General features: G+C 42.1%; 4 protein-coding genes across 4 annotated transcripts; 3 read left to right on the top strand and 1 right to left on the bottom strand.

Annotated features, from left to right (window-relative positions):
* Nucleotides 1–16454: 16454 nt before the first annotated feature.
* On the top strand, nucleotides 16455–19221 carry LOC117587833. Its single transcript, XM_034278794.1, has 3 exons — nucleotides 16455–17009; nucleotides 17802–18596; nucleotides 18663–19221. Exons 1-3 carry the CDS (start codon nucleotides 16488–16490, stop codon nucleotides 18864–18866), a joined length of 1521 nt encoding a protein of 506 aa, XP_034134685.1. The 5' UTR covers nucleotides 16455–16487; the 3' UTR covers nucleotides 18867–19221.
* A 2916-nt stretch (nucleotides 19222–22137) lies between these two features.
* On the top strand, nucleotides 22138–22905 carry LOC117587877. Its single transcript, XM_034278854.1, has 2 exons — nucleotides 22138–22246; nucleotides 22316–22905. Exons 1-2 carry the CDS (start codon nucleotides 22172–22174, stop codon nucleotides 22865–22867), a joined length of 627 nt encoding a protein of 208 aa, XP_034134745.1. The 5' UTR covers nucleotides 22138–22171; the 3' UTR covers nucleotides 22868–22905.
* An 879-nt stretch (nucleotides 22906–23784) lies between these two features.
* Nucleotides 23785–24511, bottom strand: LOC117587880. Its single transcript, XM_034278858.1, has 2 exons — nucleotides 24385–24511; nucleotides 23785–24335 (listed from the first exon to the last, which is right to left on the bottom strand). Exons 1-2 carry the CDS (start codon nucleotides 24454–24456, stop codon nucleotides 23898–23900), a joined length of 510 nt encoding a protein of 169 aa, XP_034134749.1. The 5' UTR covers nucleotides 24457–24511; the 3' UTR covers nucleotides 23785–23897.
* Nucleotides 24512–24625: 114 nt separating this feature from the next.
* On the top strand, nucleotides 24626–25419 carry LOC117587878. Its single transcript, XM_034278855.1, has 2 exons — nucleotides 24626–24728; nucleotides 24790–25419. Exons 1-2 carry the CDS (start codon nucleotides 24687–24689, stop codon nucleotides 25333–25335), a joined length of 588 nt encoding a protein of 195 aa, XP_034134746.1. The 5' UTR covers nucleotides 24626–24686; the 3' UTR covers nucleotides 25336–25419.
* The last annotated feature ends 158 nt before the right edge of the window (nucleotides 25420–25577 follow it).

Here is a 25577-nt window from a genome sequence, read left to right as displayed (position 1 = left end):
GCCCGAGCTGGACTGGTGATCCTCCTACCAAAGAGCAGAGCACAACCCGACAGCCCGAAAGCACCAAAGTTCTGGCCAGAGCCTGAAGGCAGCGACAGATTTGTGATTTATTGCAGCTGGAGGAGCTCCTCTTTGTTCGCTCCTGCAGTCTGGCTAAAAACGTAGTCTGTGTGTTGCCCGTGCTGCCAGCTTCCAGCCATGAAGCATAACTAATTTATGACCAAAGCAACGGAGTCGTGACTAGGACAAAATTGGTCTCACAATTGTGGTCACACCTTTTGGGGGGTTTAAAGTTATGAGCCGCAGAGTCGGCCGTGCAGAGATGTGCAGGATGCGCAGTAGCTTAAAGAGGCATTTGGAGGAGTTAAGAGGAGTCTCGCTTTTGGATCTGAGTAGAATACGTGACTGTTGGGGTGTCTTTGCAGGAGCCGTCTGTTCAGTTGTTCGTCTAGGAGTCTGCGTCAAGATCTGTGGTAGAAGTCTTTCCAGAAGGCTGTGCCAGTAGTTTCTTGGAATTCTCTGCAGGAAAATTAAGGGAGGGATTTAGCTGGCTCATACATTAGGCATTTTTATGTTAACCTGAAGACTGCTCAGGAGTCTGTTTACGGTCGGTTTTTTTGCACTATCTACCAGATTGACTGCCACCTGTCGCATTTATCTCTGCAAATACCAAATCATTTTCCATCTCTGAAAAGAGCTCCCATGCAGATATAATTACAGTTGAAAGGCTTTGTGGGCTGAATGAAGCGCTGAGCGAGGGGGCGTTGCACATGGCACTGTTTTAATATTTGTAAAACTATTTCAATGCCACGCCATTTATCCGGCTGCTACTCCAGCCCTTCTCCGTTCTCCCCGCCGCACTCCTCCGCATTAGCGACCTTCGTCAGTAGTGAAATTTCAGGGATGCGCTCGATTTCCGCACATTTTCCGCGTATATATTTTCATTATACACTTTTGACAAAGTCGCTGACAATGTGGCCCAGAGGCTATGTTCACTCCCTGCCCCCCTTTTGGGCCGCAACCATTTTGACATCATTTAATTCGTTTTTTATTAAATTTATGTAAATTTTATTACTTGCAGCACTGACGCTCTCGCCACACTAAACGACTGGCAGTGGAACGTCGAAATTGAAACTGTAAGTACCACCACGGAAAGGAGGCCACGTTTTTCCTACATTTTTGATTTCTGATTAAACCACTGAAAATACTGAAAATTGTGCTGTCAGTAGCTAGGGAAGGGCCAACTGCACAGGCACGGGACACAGGTCACAGCTCAGCCATGTTGAACGATTTTTTCACTTTGCTGGGTCTAACGGGGCGTATGATTGATATGCGAAATGTTTGCGGCGTCCGCCTTACCGCAAAATGAATGCGCTGCCATCAAGGTGTTAAATTGCCCGGAACCACGCCTACAGGAAGCAGAACCGACAAGCCACGCCTCTTTTTTTTGGGGGGGGGGGCTGTAGAATTTATTGCAAATAACAGAATTTTGTGCAGCAGCAAAAGGAGTGGGAAAGCAGGACGAAGGAAGTGCCTTCGTGTGCATTGTCTTGAAAATTTAATTAATTTACATGTGAAGATGGAATCTTCTGTGTTGTTGTTGTTGTTGTTGTTGTGTGTCATGTGTTGCACGTATCTTCAGGTGGCAATCAAAGCTTAAGCCTCAGCACACAAATTTGAATGGAGACCCTTTAATCCTTTGGCATTGTCTGGGAAAATTAATTGACGTAGAAGTCGAGTACGTGATGCTTTTTGATGGGGATTGTAAAGCAGAAGCAGATAGAGCTGCAGGACATACAAATGACAGTGCAAACAATGAAAGGAAATCACTGGAAAACCACTATGCATTTGATTTCAGAGAGGGCAGTAGAGAGGCAGGTAGTGGTAGAGAAAATTACAGTAGAAAATCATTGGAAATGAGTGACAGAAGATGCATTTGAAACTGTTGCGTTGCGAAAATTAGTAGACAAAATGAATCGAATGCTATTTGTGGGGATATATCCGAACTGGATTGGAATTATTTTCAGTGCAAGGTAAAGCTATTGGCTTGGAAAATTATTGGAAAAGTGAACAAAGCCAAAACGAAAGAGGCAAATTGCCAACTCCATTGTCATCGCTGCTAACGCTGCTCCATCTATCATGGACATTTGATAAGAAGCTTACCTTTATCTTCACCTAAGGTTATCGAATTACATTGCTATACACACGGCAATAATATCAGCATTGTTCTTTGAAAGTGAGGAAGGACATGGCAGCTGCCAGAAGAATGTGCCAGATCCATGCCATTGTTCCTGTTGCTGTAGAAGAAGGCTTTTGGCCTTAGAGTTGCGTAGAGATTGAAGGTTATTGCAGAATGAACATGCATCATTCTTGGCTGTTAATTATGGCCCTTGGGAAGCTTCTGCTGCACTTTTAAGGCCATTAAAACTAAAAGATCAATTCAATATTTAACCTTAAAACAGCGCTGCCTACAACTGCACTTATAATTTCACCAAAATATAACCATCTACCACACATCCGATTGGCATTTGAATACATTCGAGTACCTTCGAGTGTCCGCATCCTCCGCATCATTGATTCCATGGAATTTCATTATCGAATCCTTCGCTCCTGGTTGGTGTTCCCTCTGCTGGCATTGAATTTCTCTAATTAACTTCAGCCAACAGTTGGCAGATAGCAGCCCAGCAACAAGGTTTTCCATTTACCAATTCCCTATCCCCTCCCCAACACAGAAAATGCAATTTTCCCAGGAAAATCTACAAGTGAATATCACTCATACGTCGTGTAGTACGAATTCGAAATTCGAAATGGAAATGCGTCAAATGCGGGGATAATTCACTTACGTGGCAACTCAGTGGGTCGGGTGATGGAAAAATGATTCTGGCTTTTGGTGGGCACGGTGTGGGTATGGAAGCATGGCCACATGCCGCTTGGTCTTTTAACCTTGCCACGTGGCAAAATGGCATTTAACATGGTTAGCAGAAACAGACGTGGAAAGGGGAGCAACTGTATGTGGCGAATGAGTGGAAAAGTGAGAGGAAATAGAGAGTGAAAAGTGGCGGAGAAAAAAAATGTTTAAAATTATGTGTGTGTGTGTGTGTGTGTTTCCAGAGGGGAAGGGGAAACTGGAGCAGCTGAAAACCCAAACAAGAAACATTCTATTTGATTTTTATGGAAAATATTCTCCGTCTGGAAACTGAAAATGTCTCCGGCATGTGGCGAATATTGAATTTTCGCTTACAGGAAAAAGGAAATTCCGTAGCAATCCCGAAAAACTAAAAGGAAATTCCATTTTAATCTCGCAAGCTAAACGCTGTGTTGCACAACACATGTTGCAAGTTGCAGCTGCAGCTGCAAGTTGTTCTCCTTTACATTTTCTTTATTTCGCCTGCTTTAATTGTAAAAGCTTAAATTATTCATTGCACATTTCTTTCCGTTTTGGGTGGGCCAAGGAACTGTACTTGCTGTACTTCCTGCATAAAGTGAGGCAATAAATTGTTAAGATGTGTCTAGAAAATTGGAAGATGGCCAGCGGAAACGGTGGAAAGTATTTCGTTTTTAGTAGGGTATTTGTCCATTTTTGGGAGAGGCTTGTATGGGCAGAAGGAGACTGTTTATAAAGATTTTAAAGAGGAATAAGGAATAAATGAAGTTATATTTTGCCTGTGCGTAACTACTCGTACCTTGTGAAGCATCCTTTTCTAGGAGAAACATATCTAAATTCGACATAAAACTGAATAGAAAAATCTCTCGTAGAAGACAAATATCATTGGTTTTTTTTTTCGCTTTGGAAGAGATCTCCCTCAGTCCAAAATATTCCATAGGTGGACACTACTAATCCCACATAGAGAGTCCCCAGAGTTGGAAACTCTCTCTCACTTTGATGGACACCTTCTCTTGGCTGGAAATCCTTATACCGTATACTTACTCGTATCATTCATAACTTCCTTTATTTCCCCTGTGGTTGCAACGATTACGAACATTGCCACACGGTAAGTGGCATTCGATTGCCCAACATTCAGCCTCGAACTTGTTGAATCTGCGCTCACGGGCCTCTGCGGCTGTGTGTGTTACATGAGCAGCTCCATAGCCATGGCAGTCACATTGCCACAGCACCAGCTGAAGGTAAAACGTGCGAAGGACACACAGAGAGAGGCAGAGACAGAGAGAGTGAGTGTGTGGCACGAAGACGCTGCATGGAAATCCATGACAAAATGTAACAGATTGGCCGCCACACAGCCAGCCCCCTGCGGAAAGGCAGAAGGAAAGGCACAAGGCTAAGCCCCCGGGCATAGGCTCTCATAGAGCAAGTGAAAGAAAGAGATGACGAGACATGGCAGGAGAAAAAGTGCGAGAAAGTCACAGAAATTGTGTGTACGTGTGTGGGAGTGGGAGAATGAGAAAAAGAGAGCGAGAGAGTGGACGGTTGCATATTTAATCCTGTTGATTTTTATGTGTTTCCGTGTTGGTTGCCTTCCGCCCCGCACCACTGTTGCTTCTACTTTTTATGTCTTTTTATCCGCCTGATGCTGATGATTGTGCATGCTCTTTGTTGGCCAACTGCCACGCCCACATACAAAGCCCACTGCCTACCACACACTGACCTTTCTTACAGAGTGAGTGTCTGAGTGTGTGAGTGAAGGTCGGGACATCCTCCTTCCCACCTGATGATAGAGCACACTTGCATTTTATTCTCTATTCAAAGAGCCGCCCGTTTTGCTGGCTTTTAATTTTCCATTTTCAGTGTATTCACGTTTCGATGGCATTTGCCAGAAGATGTGCACGTGGCTCGAGTTTACGATCACTTTGGGTTTTTTTAGGGGCTACAAGGAGAGACCAGAGACTGCATTTGCATATCCTTGCTCGAAATAGACCTGAAGGTTGCTGTTGCAGCCCACAAATAGAGTAGGCAATGAATTGCAAATTAAGGTCATTGCAGGCGAAATTAAAGTTTAGGATGGGAAAGTTATTGCATGAAAGGGAATGTTATAAAGAGGGCTCGATAATGTGACATATCCATCTAAATAAATGATAATATGTGCTGCAGGGCTTTTCCATTCCCCGAGGCATGGTACAATATAACATTAATAGGCACCAAGGCAAACAGGATAACATTTTGTTTTCCCCCGATCCGTTTTGGCAATAAATTCCCAAAACAAAACTCCCAACTGCTAAAATGTAGATGAACAGTAAAAGCAAAACCTGACTCATGCCACAAATAAAAGCGAGTAATACGAGTAATACAAACAGTAAATGAGATCAGCAGTAGAGATCCCAACCCCACACGTTACGCTCTAGCGTTTGTTGTTTTCTTTTCAAGGTTACCCAAAACAGAACAAATTAATACAAATACGAGAAGCGTCAGTCGGCTTTTCAATTTCCATTTCAATGCGGGATTGCTCTACAAAAATAAATCAAATCCCAAACTGAAATTCGAATTGGAGCTCATTAAATGCCAACAAACATTCCCCAAAAACAACAGCGGAAACAGTTGGTCGGAAAAGGAAAACAAAAGGCCAACAGCTGAGCGGAGAAGGTGACCGTAAAACCACATCAAACTGCTCGAAAATTGTCCCAAAAACAAAATGTTTGTTGTAACAGAGCTCCAGAGCTCATCACTCTGCTCTCTGCGGGTCCCAAAAGCACGTCTCCAATTAGAGCGCGTGCCTGCGCACCGTAGCGTTCCGCAGCATTCCGTTCCGTTTTTTTCCGCATTGATCGGGGGGCAATCAATCCATCAATCTGCAAGTATCTTTACGGGTTTTGATTGATTAAGTTTGCCACCCGGTGAGCGGTGTGAAAGTTGTGGCTGTAAGTGGATTGGATGAAGCGATAAAGCGGGGAGATGTTACAGGCGGTCTTGTAAGTAGTTCAAAGTAATAGCTGTTTAGGACTTAATGAGTCTTGTCTTTGATTTTCGTGAAGTACACGTATTTAGGGGGATTTATTGGAATTTCGAGTGATTTCAGCTGCATTTCCGGAAAGGTTTTTAAAGGTATTAAAGACTGGTGCTGCTTTTTGTGAATTATTTAAGCATTTTGGCAGATAAACTTACGTTAAAGTATATATGTAAATCTAATATGACTCTGAAATCCCTTCACCAAGTGGCTTATCCTTGGAACTACTTGAATATTCAGAGTCCCAGACACCACACTCCTGGTAATAAGCTGGAAAATGGCTCGCCCCATCGCTTTGAGTGGTCACTTAAAGGCCTTACAAAGTTGAGTAAAATATTGGCATTAACTCTCTGGGCTTTTGCCTTAAACCAGCTGCTAAACCGATTCCCGGTCCTTGCTCCTCGTACTTGTGAACGTCCCTGGTAGCCTGTCTGCAATGGCTTATTAAGTTGTGATGCCAAAACCACAGAGACAGGAGATTGGATCTGGTGTTGGGATATGGCAATGAGAGTGAGGACGCTGCTGCTGCTTGATGGCTGATGGGAATGAGGTGGTGACTATCCCATATGGAACTACGCTGTGGTCATCATTATCGTCTTTGGATGCAAGGGAGCAACCGACAAGCTACTGGTCTGTTCTCATCATCGCACTGCTAATCAAAATGCCATTGCATACAGAAGCGGCAGCAGCAACGATCAGGGGAGCAGCGAAAAGCGAAATAAAATTAGCTTGAAAATTGTTTTAGCATTTTGTGGTTCAGACACTCCACAGACCAGATACTGCACAGCATCTGTAGACTCCACAAACCATGGCATTAAATCGGCTTAGAAACACTCTAAAGAATTCCCTTTCATGTCTGATTTTCTGTTTTTTCCTTTCATCACTTATTTTGGCACTTGTTTTCTCTCTGCGACTGCTCTGCCAATTCAAAAGTTACTTGACCACAACAAAGGCGCACAAATTGTGCTGACAGACAGACAGACCGAGAGTTGTTTTCACCAACTCATTTATATCAAAATGTGTTCTTAATCAGGCGGCGGGCTGGCTAGTTGAAAGCGTAGACAAAACTCTTTCCGGTGCTGCAGAGTGACGAAGTGTTTTGTGATTTTATAGACCTTTGGCTAAAAGGGATTTCTAAAGTCATTTAGGGGCATTGTCTGTGGATAGCAAGGATTATTATGCGGCAGGAAAAGTGCTTAGATTTGATGAATAGGCAGGTTGTGTGGCACATGGAAGGGGAGAGTGTTTCTTGGCAGTTTTCGTTGGCGAAAGTGTAAATCTGAATGAAGAGAAATTCTCGCAAAATGATAAGCCATTGACTATCCCCTCTTACACGGCTCCTGTTGGGATCTCTGCGCACCGTGTATTCTGCCTGAGATTACAATTTGAAACACACACACAGCCAGAGTTTGTGTTGCCCCAAGCGACATAACAGCAGTGCTCCTTCGATTACTCCTCCGATTGCTCCTTCTCCCTTTGGTTTACGCATCTCTCAGCGAATCATCTCTCGGAAGCAGATTGTTGATAAAGTTCACAACAAAAAAACACATGCAACAAGCACAACAATAAAAAGAGGGGCAAGAAAAAGGAAACCTTATTGCTGCCACAGCGATGAGGAGTACGTGCGTGGCATGCCACGCATTCGATGAAGCACCTGCTGCTGTTCCTCCTGCTGCTGCCTAGGATGCGGCATTACGTGACGTTAAGACGCACGGCAGTGGGGTGGGTGTTCTCCCTCTAATCCTTTGAAGAATGCACTGCCACACAAGTGGATATCCCAGCCAGACGCCCGCCCGCCCGTTCGTCCTTTTCGATTGTGTCGCTTTTAGCTGATTCTCAAGAACTGAAACTGAGACACCACGTGAATGTAGGTCAAGTGGGCGTGGCGTGGCGTGGCGGCGTTCCTGTGTGGTGGTATGCAGTCCTGTGTATTTCACAAGGCTTTTATAAGGCAATTAAGCCAAGTTAATGAAATCAGCCTGCCGACAAAAGTAGCAGCAGAAGGCAGCCTGGCAGGCAGGCAGAGGGCAGCCAGGATAGACCTTTTTCCAGCCAATTTTCCTGGCAATTTTCCTTTCTATAATTTATGTAACCAATGGACTGCCAAGAAGGCTAATAGGCATGGGCCATCATGTAGACGATAGCCATAACGGATATGGCCAAGTATGGAGGTGGGAGGTGGGACGGAGAGGTTAAGGTTAAGTGTGTGTGTGGAAATGGCGGAAAAAACAATGCAAAAACGATGATTACACTTGGCTGGAGGGGAAAATTTGAGGCAGAGTGAATGCTACCCCTCATGGAGGGGAGATCGAACTCAATTTGTGTGTGTTTCCCTCTAATTGAGAATGAATATTTTATTGTTTTATTGGTGGAAAGGATAGGGATAGCCATAACAATACAATTACACAAAAAAAGTATACCAAAAAAATAGACAGAAAATGTTTACGTGAGGAAACTAACAAAATGGAAAAAATGTAGACATATATGGACGGATAGATAGTCGCAGTAGATAGATAAAAGAGAAGAGAAGAGAAGATGAAAAGATTTTTATGGCAACTCTGCTGCTTGCCTCTACTGCAGCACAAACATCAAAAGTCAATCAATGTAATGTCACAGGGGCTACGTGGCAGGCAACCCACCTACCACGTATCTGGAGTCGCAGCAAGGAGTCCGCCTCGGACGCGGCGCATAAAATCAATGGAAAATGGGTCGTGGAAATCCGTAGAATGGAAAGGGCAGCAAAATAGAAACAGAGACAGAGAGTGTCCTGGCATAGAGTGGGTTTTAAGCCCACATTAGAGGAGAGCACAGCTTGACACTAATATATTGCATTGGCCGAACAGCATGATGGCTCGATGCCACCTGTGTGCGCCACCACAACTCCGACTACTCCCACTCTTCCCATGAAACTTACGATTAAAAATGTTTGTAGCTTTAAGTCAAACTCTAAGCTCCAATCCCAACTTTTATAGCCAGTACCTCTGACATATCTGCACTTGCATTGTTCTGAACAAAAGGCAGCCAAAACAAGCAATCAGTGGATAGAGTGCACTGCGCAAATATGACAGAAAAGACAGGGAAAAAATCGAGAGATAAGTACAGAAAAAATGCGAGAAAAAGGAAAAAACTAAAGAAAAAGGGGAAAAACTAAAGGAAAACGAGTAGGAACGTGTGAGGCGCGTCGTACGCGTCACTACTTTTATATCCGGTGCTCAGTCAGTATATCTGTCTTACTGATTTTTTTTTTCGATTTTGACATTTTATATTTTTTCTACATCTGTCATCTACATCACTTCTTACGCCAACACGCTCTTTTAGCTTGAAATACACTTGTAACACTATCGATTCGGCTAGTGATGCTGATCATAAACATTACATACTTTATTGGGTGGGAAACGCTTCCTTCTGTGCGTTAAATACATCCAGTGTTTGGCACATACATATACAATATTGCCTATTTGCTCTTCGAGTACCGGGTATAATAAATAAAAATAAAATAAGAAAAAAATGGTGATAGAGACTGATATTAAAATGAATTCGTTGGGCTCTATTTTTGCTCTATTTTGTTGTTGAAAAGTAAAAAAAAAAAAATGTTGTACTGATGTTGTTGGAGTTAGTTAGTTGGTTCTCTTATTTTTTGTGTGGATGATTCTCGCTGCAGAGGCGTTGGATGTCTCTCTGTGTGGGGGCGAAGCTTTTTGCGTTAGTTTGAAGCTTTTTCCAGTAACCGTACAAGTTTCGTCAGGTGGTTTATTAGTGTTTTTGAAGCTTAAGGAAAGGTATACATAACACAAAAAACACCAACACTTGTTCCACAATTTGTTCATCCTGCAAAAGGAAACTCCTGTGCCAACTCCTGGGGAAAGTCATGGGCAAAGTTGTGTGGGTGAGTTGGCTGAGAAATTAAATTTAAGTTTGGGGATCCGCGTTTATTATTGGATTATAGTTGGGGGAGTACAGAAAAAAGTAGAGGGATTCATAAAGGACTATATTGTAGAACATTTCTTAAGATAATGTTGACCAATTGTGTTTTAAACTGTTCTAAAACAATTTGAAATCATAGATATAATATTAAAAATGGATTTAAATGGTGTTCAGATGGCTTAAAATTGCCTCAAAAATGTTAGAACTTTACTCTATCTCTAATCTCGAATGCACTCAATTTTATAAACACTTTTCGCTTTTAATAAGAATACAAATTTAATAAAAATTTTCATTCATGGCCAACAATCAAATACAAATTAATTTAATTTTAAATTAAATCAATTTGCAAATACTATCAAATTATAGAATTTCATAGTTTTAATGAGGCATAAACAGACCTCGAAATTGAATCTAATTATTCTCTAATGTGCCTGTTGTTGTTGGCTGTATTCGCTGGTTTTGACTGTCAATCCAACAGATGGATTCGATTATATAATTAGGCTGATAGTTGGCTTCGGTTTGCTTTCTTGTTGATATTAAAATTTAATTAAAATGCCATCAAAAAGCTTCAAAGAGAGAGAGAGAGAGAGAGAGAGAGAGAAGCAACAGCTTGTTTTAAGAGCGAATGAACGGGGAAGCTGCTGCTGATGCTGCTGCCAATGAGTGTCAAACTGTAAAGTGAGATGCTGCACCCTCCCGCTGCTAAGGCGAAATTGATGGGGCAACTGTTGCTACAGAAAGAGAGAAGAAAATGGAGTGATGGAGCAATAGTCAAAGCGAGAGGAAAAGATAGTAAACTATTGAGAGAAAAAGAAAGTGAGGAAAAAAAAAGCTTCAAAATAAAGAAATAGAGAGACAGGAAGAGGCTACGATTACGAGGTAAGCGTACAGTCATTTAACTTGACATCCTTGCGCTTCATTTAACGCAAAAACACACACAGGGATATGTGTACGTGAGTCTGTTCCTAGTACGAGAGTCGAGTGCCGTGTGTGCCGTGTGCAATTCTGGGTAATGCGAGCTGAAGGCTATTTAATTAATGTGAAGCATTATGCCCGATTATGTGGAATAAATGAAGGAAGAGCTAAAGGCAGTGGCAGGAGGCAGACAGAGCACAGGGAGAACGCAGAATAAATGGTAAAACCGATTATCCATGTGAACTATTGGGGCGAGCTCTGACCATATTAAATCGGACTAGGAATAAATCGGAATAGGGAAAATGGGGAGTACATAAAAAGTTAATAAGTTTTTGTAGAGAAAAATAGATAAAAACGGAAAAAATTTAATGGTAAAATTATCACAGAAATGCTCACAAATTAAATAAAATAAACAAAGGGTTGCAAGAACCCTAAGGCGGAGCAGTAAATATAATTTGGAAACCTATGGAAAGTACAAATTAAAGTTGCAATACTTTTCTGATTAACGCCTTAAGGGTTGCCGAAGCACCTAAAATGCAACTGCAAGCCTGTGTAAAACTTGGAAAAACATTTCCTGGAATGAAGTTTTCCTAAAACTAAAACCCAGACGAGGGTTAAAGCCAGTTTTCAGTTCCCCTTTGTAAATCAAAATCAATTTTCAGGCTACTCTTACGCATAATTTGAACAGCAAACAGACAGGCTCCAGCTCCTGCTTTTCCTCAAAACACAAGACATACAGATACCCGGAAACACAAACATACACAGATAAAGAAGCAAATGCACAGATATTCAGACAAGAGAGAGAAAGGAAGCAACATGTGAAAGATGAAAAATGTGTGGCCGCCTGCTGCCTCGACTGCCGAGTCCTTGTTAAATTATTCAAAAGTGTAAGCCCTGCTAAGAGGCGCGAAAGAAAAAGTAAAAACTTTAGATTGCATATAATAAAATGCCAGGAAAAATGAAGGCAGCAGAGGCTCAAAGCAGAAGGCTCCACCTAACAGACAGACAGCCTGGGAAATGCAGGAAAAAATACCAAGAAAGGAACTAACGGAGGCCCTTCCCCGAGTTGAGTTGGAATAAAAACCATGGAAAGTCAGGCGACGAAAATATGTTTTATTGATTGTGTAAATAATAAATGCACTTTCGCATTTTACTTGCTTTCTTTTCCACTTGAAAAAGTCAGAATATTATTTTTCCTGCGATTGGTTGGGTCTTAGGTCTGCGTATATTTGCGTGTGAAATGGCTTATTACGGTCACGTTTCACCTATAAAAGCAAAAACAGGAGGGAGGGAGATAAATTAAGAGGGGAAGAGATACCATAGAGGGTGAGAGAAACTAAGAGGGAAGGAGACACTTACAGAGGGTGAGCCACTAAAACGGAGTGCAGACTTAGCCTTCACACGACAAGCCCGACCATGAGGCTAGGCCGATTCCCTGCGGACTTGGTTTCCTGGATTCAGAGCACCTGTCGCCTTGATAATAGACAGGATCTCAGCCATACTAAATTCTCTAGCAGTGAGAAAAGAACAAAAAAAACACACCGAGAAAACCACTAGAAGAGGCTTACTCCATTTCATTCCTGCTCAATGGCTTGCAATTTATTGTTTGCCTCAAAGGTGAAAAATGCTGCAGCAGGCACTCAATTTTCGTCGGTGAAGAGCTTAAATATGCCAAAATTTTTTGGCGAAGAAGAAGTTTTTCTTTCTGTTATTTCTAGCCGAAAAATTACAGCTGGGAATTGCCTTTGAAACATAGCTGGGACTTAATAAAGTTTTTCTTTTTAGAGTTCTCTAGCTGGAAAGTTATTCTAGAAAAGTTCCTAGAGGGGATTTTCTCTCGGCAGGAAGCAGGGAGCTTTAAAACATACTTCTGTCGGAAATACGAAGACAGCTAATTAGTATGTCAGGGGAAGAGGAAAAAGCATAAAGAGAGAAAAGGGAAAAGGAATAAAACCAAACCCATTAAGTAAAAGTGTTTAAAATTAGTCTAATGATAAGGAAGGAGCCCCACAATTTAAATGGCTTTCATGGGTCTGTCGTTTAACATCATTATATTTTCCTTCAATTTCCTGAGTCTCTTGGACCCTTGTGGTCAAGGTGAAAACAAACAAACAAAAAACGTGGAAAAGTCACCAGGCAGTGGCCCTGGGAATTGGATGCTTCGTGCTACATGTGTTTGTATAATTTTCAGGAGCCCCGAAACGCCATATGGGTTGTCCTGTAAGTGGGTTTGCCTCTTCGTGAGTGTGTCAGTATGTATGTGTAGGGTGTTTATTTACCCACGCTGCCGGGTTGGGTTGAGGGTTCTCCTCTTTATTTGTGTGTTTGCCTTTCGGCTTCTGTTCTCGGGGCCCAAACTGTGTAAAAACTGTGTAAAAATCACGTTTAACACATAAATCCAATTGCGGTAACTCTACGCACGTCGGAAGAACGGGGTACACCGAAGGAATGGCAGTGAAAAATGACGAGAAAGGAAAGAAAGCGATGGAGAAACATGGAGGGAGCGGGGATAGCTATGTAATTAATTAGCTGGACACCAAAAAACTGTTTTTATACAGAAATTGCATGTTCAGCAAAACCAGAGATGTGCGGAAAAATATGCCCAACAGAGAAGAACTAAAATTTAAAAAAAATATAACAACTCTATGGGATTTTTCATATAAAAATTTTACAAATAAAAGAGAACGAGAATTTATAGTAGAGAGTGCCGAAGATCTGTGTGGAGTAAAAAATATAGTGAAAGATCACGAAACATCAGCAGAAATTTACTTTGAATTTGTTAAATTTTGCTGTAATATTCTCAACAGTTTCCCAGCAAATATCGATCCCTTGTGACATCCCTAGAGCCAAAGCTTGAATGTTGCAAGGCTCTTTTGTGGCACAATTATTTGACCAAAAATAGCCCAGACATTCCATTCGAAATGTAGAGAGCAAAAGCGCAGAGGGGATGTGCCTGTGCCTCTGTCAAAGCGTCAGGCATTTGTAATTGGGGCAAAAGTATGGACAAGTGGACAGGCTTTAGAGCTGTCAGAATATGTGGCTGACATTACCTGGCAATGGATGTCTCTCTCTCTCTCCCGCTTGCTTTGGTCATATTTTAAATTAATTTTACAGCTCGACAAAAGTTTGTCACATTTCCATTACATTTTGCCACAGAGCCACATTTAGGTGGAAATTATTGACACCAAGTCCCACAGTTTGGAGACCAAAGCGACGTCTTACTCTGCGCCTGATTGATTGCACTCGAGGCTGTGGTTGTGGCTCAGGCTCTACCTCTGTCTCTGTCTTTAGGGCGAGATATTATCTGAGTGTTTGCATAATCCAGTTACAGGCCAGAAGGTTCTTAATTAAGGCATTGCATTTCGAGTGGGTCGGCTATATATTGAACCAGACACAGCCAAACAGACAGCTCCCATTACCAAGGCTAATGGTCACGTGAGCCGCATTTCATTTTCTCAGATAACAGGCGAGTGATGAGCGAAGAGACGACAGCGACTGAGGTATGAGGTGAGAACGAGGAGTTTTCCCATCAACCCATCGCATCATCATTGCGGCGATGCTTCTGTAATTGTCATAATTAAGAATGATGAATGAGTTGGCGAATTGTGTCAGACGTGGATGGGCAAATGCAATGCAACAGGACATCACAAGAGGCAATCCTCTGTAGATAGTAAATGTAACTCTCTTTGGAGATGAGAGCGTGAGAGCAGGGATTTACTCACTCTGGAGCTGCACTCGTTTGATGGAATATTTCAGAGTGTTTAAATCTGCAGATGAGATCTTAAGCAGTTGGAATGCAGTTGCTATCAGGCCCCTCCCTTTCTTCCTTAGCCCACACTCTTTGCTTCTCCCCTAAAGCTGACTCACGCTGCCATCTCCAGAGTTTCCAATCTCTGAAGTTGCGTGTCCCAGGGCCTCCATGTCTCGCATATTTGTTAATTGTTTTCAATTGCATGTTCTTCTGCCTTTTTGCCTCTTTCCTCCCAACTGCATTCCATTGGGGAATGCCCGCTCCGTCCCGGTCGCTTGTGGCATTCCTTTGTGGCTTGTGGAAACGGAAGTTCTTAAGTCAATCACTCGTTGTGGCTGGAGTCTTTTGCTGTAGCTCTTTAGCTACAGAATGGAAGCACTCTATAAAGACGGGGAGTCTCTGCCACTCTTTAAAGTCGCTTAATTCCATGTTCTGTGGCTCTTCTGTTCTGTCTGTCTGTCTGCCACTTTTTCCTGATGCATGCTCCACAAATTAAAGTTGAAAAGTTATTTTAAATGAAAATGTTAAAATGTTGTACATTCTTTGGAATTTGCCTTGCCGCTTCCTTCTGCCACTTTGTCTTCATTCCACCTCTTTAGTCTTTCTTCCACCTCTTTGTCTCTCTTCCTCCACTTTTTATATACCATTTGGAATTTCTCTTCCATCTCCGCGTTGTCTTTTTATTTATTTGTTGTGTCGCTTGCCATTTCCTTGTTCTTCTTGGCCCAGAGACAAAACAGATTAAATAGATAATTTCAATTTGTTCTGTGGATTAAAAGCGCAGCACTGCAATGGAATTATTTCTCCGAAATTCATTACAAAACTCCGTTCGAGGCAGCAGCGAGTTCACTTGCAAGCTGATTCCTCGGAGTCGTTAAATTTCAAGTTACTTTTGCTGAGATGTTTAATTACTTAATTGTTATCTTAAGATGCGATTACCCCTTGGCATGCATTTGAATTTAATTGCACTTTCCGTGGAATAAACCTCACTCCTGAAATTGTTTATACCCTGACCTTTCTCCCTGCAGCATTGTAGAGTTTCTCAAAATGGGTTTTAAACTAAATTTTTGGACATTTTGCTTATCAGTCATAAAATGTAATAATTTTGTGACTGACGTCAGCCTTTTTCCTGCACTGGAAAAACATTAAAACAAAGTCCACCTCCACCTCTGATTATTTTGCTGATTTTCCCTGGTGTTTGCATGAATTAGCCACGACAGGGAAAATAGGGGAAAAGTAATCAAAATCCGAAAATGCATATAAATGAAATAATTATAATTGTTTCAAGGAATGTGCAAACACAGTGGAGGAATGTTTCCGTGCTGACTCTATCGTGTTTTTAATGTGAATTTAAAGAATTGTCCTTTTTTGCATAATGATATCTTCCCATTCGCTTGTTACTGGGCAGCTGTCGAATGGCTCGGGGCGTATGCTTTATCCGGCATTTCGATGGATGAATTTTTGCACTGAAATTCAATGTAATAAATCCCTAAAATTGTGGGAACCTAATGGATGGTTGACTTTTTGATGGACAAGCATAGAAAAAATGGAGAAAAATTGAGAAACAATTGGAGTGGTCTTGCACCACAAGTTAGTGGGTTGGATGCCCCTGTGTACATATTGGGCTATTAATAAAACATGTTCCACTCACTCTTATGTATATTCTATGTATGTTTTTTTCCCTGTGGTTGTGTTCCTTTCAAGCAGAAAGAGCTCTCCACACAAATCACATAGTCAAGAACGGGCCAGTGCACACATCCATCCAGCCAGCTATCGAGGGAGGAGAAGCAGGTCACACATCGCATCCATCCAGCCATCGAGGGAGAAGAACATCCATCGAGGGAGAAGGAGAAGTAGTAGCAGCAGCTGTCAGCCAACGACCTTGCTGCATGTTGGCCAAGCACCAGATAGCACACACATCCCCCAATAGCTCAGTAGAACAGCTCAACTCAGCTCTCTCCTCCAGTAGCAGCTAAGCCCCAAAACTCCCTCACAGCCAAATGTATGCCGGGCGAGCGACACAATTTGCCAAAACCATCAGCAGCATGGCTTGCAGCATACAGAAGCAGCAGCCACAAGCCGCAGCACAGAACGTAGCCACAGGCATATCCACAGCCATGACGATGACGACGACGACGACGACGACGACGACGACAGCAACCTCATCCACAGCCCCATCCTCATCGAGTGGTGCAGTGGCGACAGCGGCAGTAGTTCCTGATGTCCGACGTGGAGCTGGTGGCTCTAGTGGAGCGGGCACTGTGCCCTCCACACCGAAATCAACCAAGACTTCGGCTCAACCGCGTGGCTCCCTGCCAACGGATGTAAATCTGCCCCCGTTGGAATTTCAATGGCCGCCGCCGGTGCCTGTTTCGACGCACACCAGCAATTTGCGACTGAACATGATGAATCAGGATCCCAAGGACCTGCACACGGCACGGGCCATGATTGAGGAGCTGCGCTCCAAGGTGCGATTTCAAACGGAGCACATTATGAAGTGGCGCAAGGCATACGCCATGCAGGTGAGTCCGAGAAAAGGAAGAGCGGTTTGGTTTTTGATACTAGATTATAGAACAAAAAAATAATTTTCAGAACAGAAAATCTGCAACAAAATTTAACTTTTGAAAAGAAGCTATGAGGGAAAGATGTTGAACTAGATATTTGATAATTTGGATGACTTTAGGAACTGAAAATGTGCCACGAATGTATACGTGAAATATATTGAAATATAAATCCGTTAATTTTAAATGGTTTAGGAACTAAAGGATTAAAAAATATTTAGCTGTTGGAAGGAGTTTATAAAAAAAAGAGATTCCTACAACTAGGTTTCTTTTCGGTACAGATAGGGTTTCTTATTTCCACTATTATATGGTTTTGATTTTAATACATTTCAGTTTACCATTGGTATATTGGAGATTATTGTAGGAAGTTGTACATCTGTAGCACAAAATTTGCTTGTGCTAGAAGCTTTCAAAGATTTTCCTTGATAAAATGTTGTAAAAGAGTTCAACAATGATGGGAGATACTGCATTGACACTGTTTTGAATGAAAACCGAAGGAAAATGTAGTCCAAATTAAGCTCCCCGAATATCAAAGGCCTATCCAGATGTCTGAAAAATTCTTCAAATAATGAAAATTCAGTGTATCAGTTCTAGCTCTCAAAAGATCATAGATTTATAATTTCAAGAAACCCGAAAATCGGGCTACAATTATTAATAGTCTGACAGTACAGTAGATCCCAAATGGCTAAAAAATACTTTAAATAATGCCACCAAAACCTCACCATATCATACTACCCCAAATCTACCTCACAGGTGCAGCAGCATTATCGCTATCAAAAGGAGAAATCCGATCAGATGAACTCGCTGACGTCGCAGCTGCTGCTGCTGGAGTCCAGGCTGAAGCGAAAGCAGAAGCAAATCTCCAGCCTGCTCAACCATCGAGAGCTGACAATTGCGCGGCAACAGAAGGTCATTGATACGCTGTCCTCGCGGCTGGTGGATCACGGACTGGAGACAATCGATGCGAGCTATGCCAATGAGTTGGACTCGCTGAACGACTCGGATTCGGCGGTGGTGCTGGAGGACATTGATTCGGACAGCACCATGACATTGGGCACGCGACGAAGGAGCAGTGGCGGAGGAGGAGTGCTAGGCAGCGATGGCATCACCATCGTTCGATCGATATCCGATGCAATTGAAACGAATCTGAATAAATATGGAGCTGCACGGCGGAACAATTGCTTCCTGCGACGTCCGGACATCCTGGAAACTGTTTATTCGGTGGAAGAGGACCCCGAACCCACACCCGATGTGGCGGAGAAGCGAGATAAATTCAAGAATCGATCGGACAAAGCCTTGAGCTCGAGCTCCACCGAGGGACAAATCGATGGCGTCAGCCCCACGGCTTCTGGCGGTGCGGATAAAGCCAAAGAGTCGTCGTCATCGATGAGTGTCGATGGAGGCAGTGCCGTGCCGCGTCGACAGTTGGGTGCCCTGAAGCGATCCCCCAGCCATGATGCACCGTGCACTACGGTGAGTGTCAAAGTGCCGCAGTTGCAACCATCTCCACAGCAGTCACAGCAAGAGCCGCTCAATGGCAAGAATCAGGTTAGCAGGGAGTCCCTTTAAACCCTTCTCAAACTGCCACTAATACGTATTCCGCTCTTCCTTTAGGTACTCTCCTACAATCGTGTTATGTTGAACCATCGATCGGTGACAAAACCGAAGGACGTCAAGTACAAGCGCATCAACAAGGCCAAGTCCAAGAGTCTTGAGGAGCTGCGTGGGCGTCTTAAGAATCTGGTGGAACGACCGCCCGGCCTGGAGGGTGGCTATCCCTCGGGTATGATGCCACAGACGGCACAGTCGTATGCGTGACATTTGCCACAGCAGCCAGAAGACGCTGGCAGCCCCAAGAAGCCCAGGCAGATGGAGCACATAGATGTATGTCGAAGGGGTTCCTCCACCACTCAAATGGTGTCAGAGGCAGATGAAGAGCCAGATGGTGGCAGGCATAGCTGTCCGAAGCGTTCAATGACCCTGCCACGGATATTAGTGCCACATGCCACAAACAGCAGCAGTAGCGGCAGCGGTGGCAGTGGCACTGGTAGTGGCAGTGGTGGGCGTGGCAGTTTCTAGCAATTAAAGAAATTTTTCATACGCAATTGTGATAAAAAGTGAAACCGTTTTTCCTTCTACCTTTCCTCTCTGTTAGTCCTCTTTTGGGGAGGATGTCTGCTAGGGCTCTTCTTGGAGATTAAGTCTCCAAAATGTATCTTTTAGTGGTTACATTTATCTTTTATAATGTAACTCCTGATTTCTTTGGTTTATCTTTCATCTGATATAAACCCCCATAGAGAAGTAACTTCTGATGATATCTTTGGCTAGCTCTGCCACCCTCCCCTTAAAGATACACCTCTATCATTCAGTTGTTTCTCTATTGTAACATTTGTTTCCTTCGGATCCAACCATCCGACTATCCTTTGCTCAGTTCTTCAGAAAAACTTTGCATTTAATTTAGTTTTAGTTTTTAATTTGTAACATACAACAAAACGGAACTGCATTTTTGACTTGACATTTATTATGTATAATTTTCACACACACACACATACACTCACATATACAAATAAATCATTAAACATATACAACAAAAAACATTTGTCTATCTTTCTGTCTATTATTTGTTTTTTGTTGGCTAACAAGAAGCGTATGAAAAATTTCAAACGTCTGAAATGTGTAAGTGTAAGTGAAAGGAAATGGTGTGTTTTTGGTCCTATAAGGATAAGAGGCTCTGCTTTGAGGACAATATTTGCCACAGGAAATAAAATCTAAGAAGGTTTAAGTTTGAGGAAGGGAAGTAGTGAAGGCAGTGAAAGAAGTCGAAGGGTGACCGGAAGAGTAGAGGAGTCCTCATTGTGAGTGGGTGAAATCTAGGCTAGACAAAGGATACTACAACAAATATACCTATTAATAATAGTAACTACTTATAGTATTTGCTAGTTAGAAATGTAAGACTTTTGCAGATCAGAGCATATTTTTAGCTTAAATTAAAGAGAGATTAAAAATATATTTTCCGCTTGAATTAATGGTGGCAATGGCTATGGCTTTCCCAGTTCCCTTTGTAGTACAACTTTCCAAAAATGTAGAAAATCTCTAACACCCCAAGCACCACAGAAAAACACCGAAAAAATAATTACCCTTTGGATTAATTCAGAATTTAGTTCGTAAGCTCTAACTCCATGGACTGTCTTCTAGATAACAGAATTTAAAATATATAAAAATATGAATACAAAATATATATTTTCTTACTAACAAAATCACAAGCTAACTATTTTTACATTTATTACTAAATAAAATATAAATCTAGTAGATCTAAGTGTTAGTTTTGTTTAATTTTTGGCTTATTATTTTACGATTATCAAGAGCTCTGGGGGCAGCTGAAGTTTCCCCCCGCAAGAGCCAGACGTCAGATGTACCTTGAAAAATATGCGTTAAAATATTGAGAAAAATATAAATGCAGCATTAACTGTGTAGCTTCATGCAAATGTAGATGTAAAAATAAAACCTCTAAGCTCTTCAACAAAAATGGCTGCTATACAACCGAAAAATCAATTGAAATATGGAAATAAAATGTGTTAATCGACAAAACTAAAGTACAATGCTCACGAAAACAAAACCCAGCTGTAATACATACAAAAACAATACAATACCAAAACATATAGCGACTATATATCGAATGTTATATCAAATATTTATACAATATATAAAACTCGGTGTTTCAGTGTGAAAAAATAGCCAACAAAATGTACCTACTAAAACAATACAATAAAATACACAAACAATTGTTGTTGTCGTTCTCATCCTACGCCACCTCCTCAGCAGAGCTAAACAAAAACTGTTTCAAAAACGTTTCTTAAACCTCATATTATGAATATGTACATACATATATACAGATATATACTTAACGTCAATGTCAAATGTCAATGTAGAAATATGATATGAATAATTATTGTGTCAATTGTAATTAATTGCATTTCTTTTTTTTTGTTTTTGTTTTTGAAGAGTACGAAGCAGCGCATAAATATTTGTCAGACTCGAACATAAAGCGTGCGATTCTAAATGTAATAATAAGCATATATAATACAAGTTAGAAAAGCTTAGGAATACTATTTAATTTAAGGAAACTAATAGTTGTAAGAATTCAATAACCCAAAGCCAAAATGCCAGCTGAAGATTAACGAAGTAAAGATTGAAGGAAGAGCGGGTGGAGAAAATATACATACATAGAATATTTTTGATTTGAGCAGAAGGAGGAGTTGAAATTAGAAATAAAATTTCCATTAAACTGCTTTTTATATCATATTTTGATATATTTGATATAAAAAGCGGCTAGGAATGGATAGAGGAATACAATTTGCTGTAAAGAGATACAAATATGAAGGAGAAATATGATTTTTAGTGGGCAAATCTCAGCTTAAGTATAGCAAGAGAATGGAAAATGAAGCACCAGCTGAAAGGGAGAGTGTTACAGGTCATCCCAGTAAACAGTAGAAAAATGATTTCCTCAATCCCCCATTTCCCCTATTATTATATTTGATATAAACGGAGTATAAACGTATGCGGATAGCAACAGTTTAAAGACAAATATAAACGTTTATTTCAGTTTGTAAATACATGCAAAAATTGCTGAATATAAATGTGTTTAGAGAGAGAGAGAGAGAGAGACGTACCGGCTCCCCCAACGAGAGATTCTTCTATCGATTCTGTATAATGCAGGAAAATAAATACCCAGGCAGACGCATACAGACAAATATACCTAAGTATATGGCAGAGTAAGACATGCAATTCGTAAATCTAATTGATATTTGAACGATAATCTTAGCCGATAATCGTTTGTGTGTGTGTATATATTGATGACCCGTACAGTGTGTGTGCGGGCGATGCAGCAACTTTTGGCATCTTTTCTCGTGTTTTGCTTCAATTTTGCTGCAGGCACCATGCCCCATAACTTTTGCTCATGTCTACAGAACATTTTGAATATTATTATAGTCGTCGACAGAATACTATTTTCTACTTATGGCTTAATAAAACACGAAAAACAACAACAAAACGATACTTTTGGGTGTGGGATTTGTGGTTTGTGGATGTCGATTCAGTTGCCGTTGAGCTGCGATTGCGGAAACATGTCAAGATCAGAGCGGAGTCTGCTGCTGCTCCTTATCAGCATCGCTGGCTGTGGCTTGGGGCTTATCTGCCTGGTGAGTGACTGCCTGGACTGACTGACTGATAAGAATTCTCTGCAGTGTATTGATTTATTCGATTGTCAGGCTACGGCTGATAGTGCTCGTGCGTACAATCCCCTGGCACGTCCCGTGGCCGAGGCTGTCGAGCGGCTGTACAATCAGGTGCTGCACTCCACCATTGAGGATGCACGGCAGCGACTGCCACACCTCAACGACAGCGAGGCCATCGATAAGCAATACTTTGAGGATTTGGATGCGACTCTGAGCAACGAGGATTACTACAGCACGGCGTACTACATCTTTGCGTGGATCAACAGCCAACTCATGGCCCAGCAGCGGCCCGACAAGCTGCTCCTCGAAGTCCTGCCCTCCGAGAAGGAAGCCATTAGGAATTTCTTCCTCAAAGTGCGACCACCGCTGGAAAGGTATCTGCATCGCAGCCATCAAACGCGGCCCGAGCTGTTAACCAATGTCACGCGTTGGGCAGCCGAACAGCAGGACTCGGTGGTCATGTCTTACATTGAGTTTCCACGCAGTCTGCAGGCGCAGCTGCCAGAACTGCAGCTTATGGACTACACAAAGCTGGCCAAAGCGTTGATCGCGGGTGTGGCCACGGGCATTTGGGGATCGCTGTAGTTCAGTTTGTAATAAATAAAGAATTGCAATTAAAGTAAGTAACTTTATAGATCAAAGTACAGGGATTCAAAATGGATCATTTGAGAGATTGAAGGGATTTATCAAGTATCTGAGATTCCATTTGTAATTTTCATTTCTTAAATTGAATTATACATTTTTGGGCTTTAATTTAAATCTTAAGCTTATTTGTAAACTTATGTTATTTCAATTCCCCGCCTGACATACTGATGTTAAACAAACTCTTTTATACCCGGTACTCGAAGAGTAAATAGGGTATATTGTATTGGGAAACGTTTCCGACCCCATAAAGTTTATATAACAATATATCGGCATCAATAGCCGAGTCGATAGAGCCATGTCGTCTGTCCGTCTGTCCGTCCGTCCGTCCGTCCGTCCGTCTTGTTCATCGGCTAGTTCTCAGGGAATGACCATATCTATGAGATCCGATTGGATCATTATTATAGCCACAATGAAGGAGTTAATTTCCAGTGGCTAAACCCACCCCGTCCTGCAGCCTATATTTGTTTTTGCACATTCTTTCATTCACACTCTGCTTCGCGCAGACACGACTCTGCCTCTGCCTCGTTTCTGACCTGACTCTGCAGTGTGTGGCTCTAGGGGACGTTGGCGAGCTAAAGGAGTGTGTTGGCGTGAGTAGAGTTGTTGATGTAGATGACAGATGAAGAAAAAATGTAAAATTTGACAAATAACCGCTAAGGTGCATATGTAGTACTGGGTGCCGGGTATAAAAGTTGTGACGTGTAAGAAGCGTCTCACACGTCCCTTCTCGTTTTATCTTAATGTAACTTTTAAATGTTTAAAAAAAAATGATAGAAAACCATCCTAATTTTTCGTGGATTTCTTAATTCAAATAAAAGTAATTGGACATTGGGTAGATGTGGACTTGGATCTCTGTATATTTGTTAGTTTTTTTTAGTGCTTTATTCTCCACATTAATTCCTTCGTTTATATGCCGTTTTCGTAGTTGGATTCTTTCCTACATTTTTCATATTTCTAATTATTTATTTGTTTATTGCTCCACCATTTTGTAAATCTTCCCATTGATCAGCCTAAAAGTCTCATCGTATTCCTTTAGCACCATTTTGACCTTCTGCATAGAGCTCTCAATAATCCAGAACTCCTCCTCGTTGCTCGATCCGCCCATGTAGTGCACCTGCAGTGCCTCCAATCGAGCCCTGAGCTCCGTATAGCCATGTCTCAGGGATCGAAACTTACGCTGGACACGCCGTTGCTGGCATTGACTGCCCGGCTGGCGGCACTGCGCCACAAACTGATAGAGTTCGTGGCCCAGCTGCTCCAGGGTCAGCGCCCACTGATTGATGTCTTCATTGAATTGTTTCAATGGTGTTGCTGTCACTTGCTGCTCATTATCCTGCTGCTGCCTCATGAGTTTTCGTAACTCTCGCAGGCTGTCGCCACTTGCGGGTGAGCCAACGGCAACTGTCAACTGAAGTTTATTGTTTGATTCGATTTAATGAAGGGTTTATGGGCACTACCTGTAATGCAAATACAATGACGAGTACTCCAATGGGTCGCAGCAGCATGCTCTCAGAATTTCGTTGGAGCATTTTGAACGTTCTTATCACGCCAGGCAATGTCTAAAGACTGATGATTATAGACTGCTGCTGTAACTGCCTCTGCCTCGGTCGTAGCTCCCACCATGATTAACGGGGCGGTACTGTGTGTGTTTTTTGTGTAGTTACATCACAGCTCAAGTTTGGGGCCTTATAAAAAGCTCCTCGCACGCATTGGAGTTGCTCATAATATTCGAAGTCATTCCGGAGTCTCAGTCAACAGCATGTGGCGTCTACTTTGTCTCCTAGCAGCACTGCAATTTGCGGTAAGAATATTTTCTGGTTGCCTTTTTGCGGACTCTCTCTAACGTTGCTGGCCACGTTTAGGGCGCTGCACCCATTAGCAGCGGCACTCAGCTGGCGTACGACGTTACCAACGAGATCTTTGCCATTGTGGAGACTTCCTGCCTGGAGACTGCCCGGCTGCTGCAGCGAGTCCTTGACGATGCGGAGCTGCTGATGCCACCAAACACACAGAGCGAGATCCTGGAGGCCTTTGGGGAGTTTGTGGATCTCGTGAAGCAGATCGACATGGATGACTCGGTGCAGCTGGAGCTGCTTGCCACCGATCTCGACTATCTCTCGGATATCTTTGATCTTAAGGACTCTGCGGAGCTGGACTCGGAGGCGGATCGAATGGTTATGCGTCTGCTGCGCCAGCATGGCATCGATGATTTTGAGGACATGCTGCTCGACAGATTCGATGCCGCATTGAAGCGGATCGAGGGAAAGGTGGAGTCCTACATCGGTGGCATGTCAGAGAGCAAACTAATGCGGAAAACAGAGCTTCTCGATTGGTTTGAAACATTTAAAAACGAAAAGGATACACTCGATAAACTGTCCTTGCTGCTGGAAAGTGATTATATATTTTAGATAGAGAGAAAAAACCTCAAAGAATTTATTTATAATATCAAAAACATTGTTTCACAATATGTAAGTAAAAAGCAAAATTTTGAATATTTATTTGTTTGTTGTTTAACAAAATTAGTTGAATAAATATAGGAAGAATTAAGGAAGAATATTTCTTAATTACGCCGCATGGCTCGCAGATTTCTTTGGGTTCTTTGACCACCTTCTGGATGTACTTTAAGCATCTGATTTAATTTGTATTCAAA

The sequence above is a fragment of the Drosophila guanche genome, unplaced genomic scaffold (genome assembly GCF_900245975.1).
Source record: "Drosophila guanche unplaced genomic scaffold, DGUA_6, whole genome shotgun sequence".
NCBI lineage: Eukaryota > Metazoa > Arthropoda > Insecta > Diptera > Drosophilidae > Drosophila > Drosophila guanche.
This window is presented reverse-complemented; position numbering and strand designations above follow the sequence as displayed.

Bases quoted from the DNA above. Each gene is read 5' to 3' on its own strand.
- LOC117587833 (XM_034278794.1), top strand. From the start codon at position 16,488: ATGTATGCCGGGCGAGCGACACAATTTGCCAAAACCATCAGCAGCATG. The intron at 17,010-17,801 runs GTGAGTCCGAGA...TCTACCTCACAG, and splicing joins GCAAGGCATACGCCATGCAG to GTGCAGCAGCATTATCGCTA. The intron at 18,597-18,662 runs GTTAGCAGGGAG...CTCTTCCTTTAG, and splicing joins CGCTCAATGGCAAGAATCAG to GTACTCTCCTACAATCGTGT.
- LOC117587877 (XM_034278854.1), top strand. From the start codon at position 22,172: ATGTCAAGATCAGAGCGGAGTCTGCTGCTGCTCCTTATCAGCATCGCT. The intron at 22,247-22,315 runs GTGAGTGACTGC...TTCGATTGTCAG, and splicing joins GCTTGGGGCTTATCTGCCTG to GCTACGGCTGATAGTGCTCG.
- LOC117587880 (XM_034278858.1), bottom strand. From the start codon at position 24,456: ATGCTCCAACGAAATTCTGAGAGCATGCTGCTGCGACCCATTGGAGTA. The intron at 24,336-24,384 runs GTAGTGCCCATA...AATAAACTTCAG, and splicing joins TCATTGTATTTGCATTACAG to TTGACAGTTGCCGTTGGCTC.
- LOC117587878 (XM_034278855.1), top strand. From the start codon at position 24,687: ATGTGGCGTCTACTTTGTCTCCTAGCAGCACTGCAATTTGCG. The intron at 24,729-24,789 runs GTAAGAATATTT...GGCCACGTTTAG, and splicing joins TAGCAGCACTGCAATTTGCG to GGCGCTGCACCCATTAGCAG.